The sequence below is a fragment of the Setaria viridis genome, chromosome 8, assembly GCF_005286985.2.
Source record: "Setaria viridis chromosome 8, Setaria_viridis_v4.0, whole genome shotgun sequence".
In the NCBI taxonomy this organism is placed as follows: domain Eukaryota; kingdom Viridiplantae; phylum Streptophyta; class Magnoliopsida; order Poales; family Poaceae; genus Setaria; species Setaria viridis.
The window spans coordinates 4,308,568-4,316,560 of NC_048270.2; the positions used below are offsets into that span (position 1 = coordinate 4,308,568).

The 7,993-nt window shown below is 46.5% G+C and overlaps 1 protein-coding gene across 1 annotated transcript; it reads left to right on the top strand.

The window, feature by feature from the left end:
* On the top strand, positions 1-7,613 carry LOC117833434 (uncharacterized). Its single transcript, XM_034712910.2, has 2 exons — positions 1-6,131; positions 6,231-7,613. Exons 1-2 carry the CDS (start codon positions 3,188-3,190, stop codon positions 6,599-6,601), a joined length of 3,315 nt encoding a protein of 1,104 aa, XP_034568801.1. The 5' UTR covers positions 1-3,187; the 3' UTR covers positions 6,602-7,613.
* The last annotated feature ends 380 nt before the right edge of the window (positions 7,614-7,993 follow it).

Below are 7,993 nucleotides of genomic sequence, written 5' to 3' on the forward strand. Positions count from 1 at the left end.
GGGGGGGGGGGGGCGGGGGCTTGGAGCAGTTAATTTTTGGCCACTGATGTGCCCTGCTCATGCACCCGTTAGTAACAGTACATACTCTTCTTCTGTTTACATCATTGCTACTCTGGCGGCAGCACCCAAAGGTCGCGTGGAGTGTTTACTTATCAAAGTTTATAACTGAATAAACCAAGGATTCTGATAGCACAATAATTGAAGTCCATCCCGTACAAGGTCAATAAGAAAATACAGGAAACAGATACAGAATCATAGGCAAAAACATGCACGGCCATAAACAACAGGCCAGAAGCAAATTGAGGATCCAAACCATAGTTTCACACACAGTATATTGCAAACTACAGGTAGTTGTTTCCTTCACCTCTGATGCAGTCCTCCCTGACCAAGGATGTTTCCTTGCTTCAACGATCCATATGTCCCACTAGCCGTGATATCCGAGTCCAGATCCAGGGAACTTGCCCGTATAGGCTCTGAAATAAACCAAGCGTTTAGTCCACAAGATTCATGGACTTACTTGGAGATACGGTGCTCCTTGCTCCATTCTCGACTTGGGCTTGCTCCTCTGTCTCAGTCCGGGCATTTCTGGAATCCCATTCCCTCCTAAAATGCTTGCCTCGTGCTTTTCTGAGATTCGAGTCTCATCCTCATTACCTTGTTCGTCAGCAAACTGAGTGTTTCTTGTTTCAGTAGTATTTTCCTGAGGTGCTTGAGCAGTGCTTTCGGGTGCTCTATCATCATCCCACATGCTGCTCTTGTCGACGCCGCAGTGCCAAAGTAATGCCCATATGAGAGTTATTAACTCGCCTTCGGACTCGAGGTCATTCTTGTGGGCTTCTGCATTCCAACTGGGGGCAATGTGCACCAGTAGTTTGGTCCACACTCCTGCAAGAATGTCCCAACGATTCTCTTCATCCTCGTTGTCGATCAGGTCCTTGGCTAACATAGCACCCTGCTGCACTATGTTCATAGCCAGCTTATTCCCAAGCTCACTGTCCTGCACTGCTTCCTGTGCTATTGCCATCAACGTGTCATACCTGCACTGCAAGTTTGATCTCACAGAGACTGGTTGCAATGTGCCACACTAGAATCGACTGAGAACATTTGCTCAGCATAAACAGGGCCCATTCGTACCTCTCAAACCTTATCTCTGGTGAAAAACTCGACCACATGGGAGGCTCTCCCTTGTTTTTTTTCCTAAGAAGGTGCAATGCTTTCCGTGGAACCTTATGAACGGGATGGTTTGTGCTGACAAGTCAACATTTAGAAAATAAGCATTCAAATTCTCAGAACTGGCACTCTATAAAAGGAAAAGGGGTAAGGAAACAAGAAAGAAAGAAAGAAAAGACTTAATCGAATGGACAAATTAAGTTATGCTTAGGGCTAGCTAGTATCTATATGTCAATGTCACTATGTGAAAATTTTGAAATAGGTGACGGGCATCATTGAGGACCATACCCCGTAAGGCCTCTAGGTCAAGACCAGACTAAAGCCCGTCACCGTCAACCAATTTTACAGGCGATGAGTGTTTGTAGAGCCCGTCACCAACAAAGAAGGTGATGGCCATTATCAATGCCTCTTACTTATAAACTTACTTAAAGGCAGTGACGATGCTAGGATGAAATAATTTTGTGGCATTAGCATAGATCTTAACCATAGTCTTTAGTTTATACAAGTTGGCAATGGAGTTACATGCATTTGTACTATGGAGTTTCATCAAGTATGTCTGTCCCTGCTTAAAGGTGACATGCTTCGGTTGAAGGCCGGCACCCCTACGTGGATTGCTCTATATCGCGCGCTCCATCTATTCGAAACGGTCAAGTTCAATTATCCATTCCACTACTCACTCCTATGCCCTAGCGGCACATGCCCTTCCTCTGCTGCCTCTGCAAATCCGTGTGTCACTGCTCCACCCATCAGCTACCACCCGTCCACTGCCACCCGCATAGCCGTCCGTTGTTGTTCGGCTGTGGATCTGACGTGGCTGCCGGTGTATTCCTCTCTGATCTGTGTGCTGATCTCCTTTCCGAGCGGAAGTGAGGCAGAGTCTGTGTGCTGGACACACTCTAGAATCAGAATTAGAATTTCAACAAAAAAATCCCCAAAAACTCAGTGGTTGTTGGTTATACCAGCCATCCCAGGTAAAAATTTGGTTCAGATGAAATTTGCTTAACACTTCAATTTTGGTCAAAATTTGAAAAAAATGAAAAACTTGGCCTATTTACCGCCCCCTTTTCTTATTCGCTGGAGATACTGGGCTGGGAGCCGAACGTGAGCATGATCATCACGGACTACTGGATGCCGGAGAAGACTGGCTACGACCTGCTCAAGAAGGTCAAGGAAGCCCAGCTTCGTGGGAGGGGCCCAAGACGAGTTCGGAATGGGCCGAGATGCGAGGCCCACCACCCCGTTGTCCAACCTGGGCGATCTCACTTTTTTAACAGTGTACGTCCATCTCGCGCGGGATGCTTTTTACATAGGACGTCTATAGACTTTACGTGCTTTTCTTATAAGAAAAAGGGTAGGCCGAACCCTTGTCTAGATTACCTGAAACATTACACAGTTTGACATGGCTGAGATGCTGAACTAGGCATTCCATACCTGGATAGACTCAGAAGGCACCCATGGCGCCGCTGATCTTTGGTTGGTAAGGCTATGGGATGGTCTTTGTGATCAGACGTAGCTTGAAAATTTTAAGCACACAAGCTTCCAGCAATGGCCCTCTCATAAAAAGGAACAAGAAAAATAATATGGAGCTTACAGGGAAAGCCTCCATATGTCTCCGTCATGCACTTAAGCTTACGGGGGAAACGGTCTATGCGTGCCTGTTGTAATTACGCAACTGGTAAATTACGTTTTACCAATGAATATACTTTCCTCGATACAAAAATTTTTTTATCCCATTTTTATTGGACCCTGAAAGACTTTGACTGACCTGGAATTAAGAATAGGCACGTCTGCCTCGATACAAACCGATACCAGAACAGGTCTTTCTTTCATCATTCCTTTATAACCCGGTTGCCTCTGGCCGGCAACTGGTAATTAGTCAACAGATTTGCCAAAGCCAAACACCACCGGCCAAAGGCAAACGACGAATATGGTAACAGATATAAACCACAACATACTCTCTGTATGCATCTGTACGCGTCTCGCTAGCTGAAGAGTTAAACAGGCCAGGCGCGCTCCAATGGCCCCTGCAAGCATCTGCTTCGTGCTGGTGTTGTTGGCCATCTCGCTGTCAGTTCTAGTTACTGGTGTGGCTTCTGCTTCTTCGTCTTCCCCAGGCCAAAGTACGACACCGAACATCAATGGCAGCGACACCGACCTTGCCGCGCTCCTGGCTTTCAAAGGCCAGCTCTCCGATCCTCTCGGCGTCCTTGCCAGAAGCTGGACAACCAACGTGTCCTTCTGTCGCTGGGTCGGCGTCTTATGCAGCCGCCGTCGGCAGCGCGTCACCACGGTATCGTTGCCAGGTGTGTTCCTGCAAGGAGAGCTCAGCCCACGTCTCGGTAACCTCTCTTTCCTCAGGCTGCTCGACCTCACAAACACTAGCCTCTCCGGCACAATTCCTGCTGATCTTGGTACGTTACATCGGCTTAGGGAACTAAGTCTCCCTGCAAATGGCCTCTCAGGCTCCATTCCTGGTAGCATAGGCAATCTCTCAAAGCTGGAAGTTCTTAACCTTGGTTACAACACACTCTCCAGCCAGATCTTGCCAGAGCTTCTACAGAATATGCGTAATCTTCAGAGCCTTTTTCTGCATGTTAACGAGTTAAGTGGCCAAATACCGCCATATCTATTCAACAACACACCTTCCCTGAGGTACATCTACCTTGGAAGCAACAGCCTATCAGGTCCGATACCACAGGGTTTGTGTTCCCTGCCCCTACTCGAGTACCTAGACCTGCAACACAATCATCTCTCTGGAACAGTACCCGCGACCATGTTCAACATGTCACTGTTGCAAGTTATGTCACTCGGACAAAACAATCTAACTGGGTCAATTCCTAGCAATCAAAGTTTTAGCCTACCGGTGTTGCAAGAGTTGTACTTGCCTAAGAACAACTTTGCAGGTGAGATACCACTGGCGCTTTCAGCATGCCGGCAACTGCAAATTCTCTCTTTGGCCTTCAATTCTTTCTTTGGTACTATGCCAACATGGTTGGCTCAACTGTCACAACTCAAAACTATTTTCTTGGGAAGAAATCACCTTGTTGGATCTATCCCAGCTGTTCTTAGCAACCTCACTAGTCTTGTCCAACTAGACCTCGGTTTCTGCAACCTGACCGGTGACATTCCAACTGAATTAGGCCTAATGAGAAAACTCTCGTATCTGCATCTCGGATCCAACCAGCTAGCAGGTCCAGTGCCAACCAGTCTCACAAATTTATCTAACCTGTATACCCTAAATCTGCAAACAAATCAGTTGTCTGGATCAGTACCAGCAACACTTGGGAACATCCGAGCTCTGAACACACTTGAACTGTCATATAATAATTTGAACGGAAACCTTGATTTCCTGTCCTCCCTTTCCAATTGTAGACAACTCCAAGTGCTTGGCATATTTTCTAATTCTTTCACAGGGGGACTCCCTGACCATGTGGGAAACCTGTCTACAAAATTAAGTCAGTTTCATGCAGGTTACAATAAGATAACAGGTGTACTTCCATCAACCTTGGCAAACTTAAGTAGTCTTTACGTGATTGATCTTCGAAACAACCTACTCACAGAAGCAATACCAGAAGGGATCACATTGATGCAAAATCTTGGGTACCTTGATGTCTCAGGCAATAACATGCCAGGCCCTATCCCAACACAAATTGGTATGATGAAAAGCTTACAGAAGCTGCATCTCTATCAAAACAAGTTGTTTGGCTCTATACCCAATAGCATTGGCAACCTTACCAAGCTAGAATATTTAGTGGTGTTCAATAACAACTTAAACTCAACAATACCAGCTAGCTTATTCCACCTGGATAAACTTGTCGGACTGCATCTTTCAAACAATTATTTTTCTGGTGCATTACCAGCTGATGTTAGTGGACTAAAACTGGTGGATCAAATTGAAATATCTTCCAACATTTTGACTGGAAAAATTCCTGATTCATTTGGACAGCTTAGGATGCTCGCTCAGCTAGATTTATCACACAACTCATTTGAGGGCACAATCCCAGAATCGTTTCAAGAGCTGATCAACTTAGCATCACTCAACATCTCCTCCAACAATCTATCTGGTACCATTCCCAAGTTCCTTGCCAATTTCACCTCCTTGACGACCTTGAATCTCTCCTTCAATAAGCTAGAAGGCAAGATACCAGAGGGAGGCATTTTCTCAAACATCACCTTGACATCATTGATTGGGAATGCTGGCCTATGTGGTTCTCCTCGTCTAGGATTTTCACCATGTCTTGAGAAGGCTGACTCAACTGACAGACATTTGCTAAAATTTCTACTCCCTGCAGCCACCGTAGCATTTGTTTCTATTGTTCTTTGTGTTTACCTAATGATCAAAAGGAAACTCAAAAACAAGAGTGCCCATCCCTCTGTTGCTGACCCAAGTGATGTCATGAGCCATAGGTTACTCTCCTACCATGAGCTTGTTCGCGCCACTGATAATTTTTCTGACCATAACCTGTTGGGGTCTGGGAGCTTTGGAAAAGTTTACAAGGGCCAACTGAGCACCGGTTTGGTGGTTGCAATAAAAGTTCTAGACATGCAGCTGGAACAAGCAATTAGAAGCTTCGATGCTGAGTGCCGTGTGCTTCGCATGGCTCGACACCGGAATCTGATAAAGATTCTAAACACCTGCTCGAACCTGGATATCAGAATATTGGTGCTTGAGTACATGCCCAATGGAAGCCTAGATACGCTCCTACACGCTGAAGGCAGGAGGAACTTGGGGTTCCTCAAGAGGCTCGATATCATGCTAGATGTGTCGATGGCGATGGAGTATCTACACCATGAGCACCATGAGGTGGTTCTGCACTGTGACTTGAAGCCTACCAACGTGCTATTTGATGATGACATGACCGCGCATGTAGCGGACTTTGGAATAGCAAAGTTGCTATTGGGTGATGACAACTCCATGATCACCGCAACCATGCCTGGAACACTTGGGTACATGGCACCAGGTACGGAACCATTTTCTACTCTAGCTAATCCTAGTTTATAATTTGTTAACTGTGTTGATTGATCATGCTAAATCTCCGTTTTGTGAATCTCTCGAGCAGAGTATGGATCTCTAGGAAAGGCATCACGCAAGAGTGACGTGTTCAGCTACGGGATCATGCTCCTTGAAGTTTTCACGGGAAAGAGACCCACGGATCCGATGTTTGATGGAGAACTGAGCATCAGGCAGTGGGTTCATCAAGCATTCCCATCTGAACTTGCCTCTGTTCTGGACGGCCAGCTCCTGCTGGAAGCTTCTTCTACCAGCAACCTGAATGGTTCTCTTTTGCCAATATTTGAGATGGGCTTGCTCTGCTCAAGTGACTCGCCTGATCAAAGGATGTCAATGAGCAATGTGGTGGCGAAACTGAAGAAGATCAAAAAGGATTACACCAGAACGACATCGACAACAATGCAGAGCGCTGCCCAGTAATTGATCACCCTTATCTGTATACTATGTCAAATTGTATGTTATGTTCTCTTGCTTCTGCATTTGGAGAGCAATATAGTGGAGCAAGGTGCGACGTTAGCCAAGGACCTGATCGATAATGAGAATGAAGAAAACCAATTGGATATTCTAGCCAAGGAAAACCAAACTGTAGTCTTACCAATTGGATATGCGACCTCGAAGTCATTCCCTCACTTCCTTTTTACTCTGCTTCAATGTCATCTCTGAAGAATTCTCTACATGTACGTTCTGAAGCATTCTGCGAATTCGGTGGCTGTTCACTCTGAAGAATCCATAGCATTCCATACTCTATGTACACGGTAAACTGGAGGGCTATGCTAATTCACGAAGCTGCTGGGACAGATACGCTGTCCATTGCTTGCTTCGCTCCATTTGTGCTTGCTCTGTATCTATCTGAATTTTTTTTTTCTGTTTCTCCTTCATCTCCTAATCATGGTTGGACGATGCTCTCAGGTTTTGCAACTACAGAGAACATATGAAATAAGTAATAATGTGCATGAATTATTGCACCAACTGTGCCCATTTGACCGATCGACAGCAGGTGATCATCCAAAGCTCTCCAAGTTGTCTGCAATTTCAGCTGAAGATTCAGATGTGAGCTCTCCAGAGTCTCGGACGAGCGCCTCCGGCAAGTGGCTGCTGCAGCAACAAAAACAGCTGCAGGGAGAATCGCTGGTGGCGCTGTGGATCCGGGGGGCTGCAGGTACGACAGCGGCGGCGCAGGTCAAGGTCGGGGAAGATCGCACGGATGGTTGGAGACTCGTTCCATTCCCAGGTTTAGCTTCTCACCCTCAACGCCAAGAACATGCCGCCGCAGGCAGCGAGGCTATGTCGCCACCGCTAAACAATTGCACAATGCCCCCTGATTTTCATCGCGATCAATAGTCACGATCCAAATATTTACTAATAGCTCCCTCAAATTTACAGATAGACCTCTAATTTGGATCGGCTAAACACCCCCTACAATTTACTTTTACCCTCTGATTTGGTAGCGACGATCCAAAATATTTTTCATATGACCATCTGGTTTGCGTCGGCCTTCCGCCGCCACCTCCCGCCGCGGTCGAGGGCGCAAAACCCCATTTGCAATCCCATCACATCCACTCCCCTGGATCCTGCACAAGGAGGTGGAGCTGGCGCGCCGGATTCGATGAATCTTACAAGGAGGTGGAGGTGGACATCCCGCTGCTCCGGAGGGGGCTTCTAGCAACGGACCACCCAATCCTCGTCTCTAAGGACGAAATGCGCCAGCTTCTATTGACAGATGCACGTAAGGGAAGCTCCTAATTCCCTGAGTACCTGACTACCTGCGAGGGTTCCATTTGGATTTGCGTTATTGCTCCGTCATGCACAGAG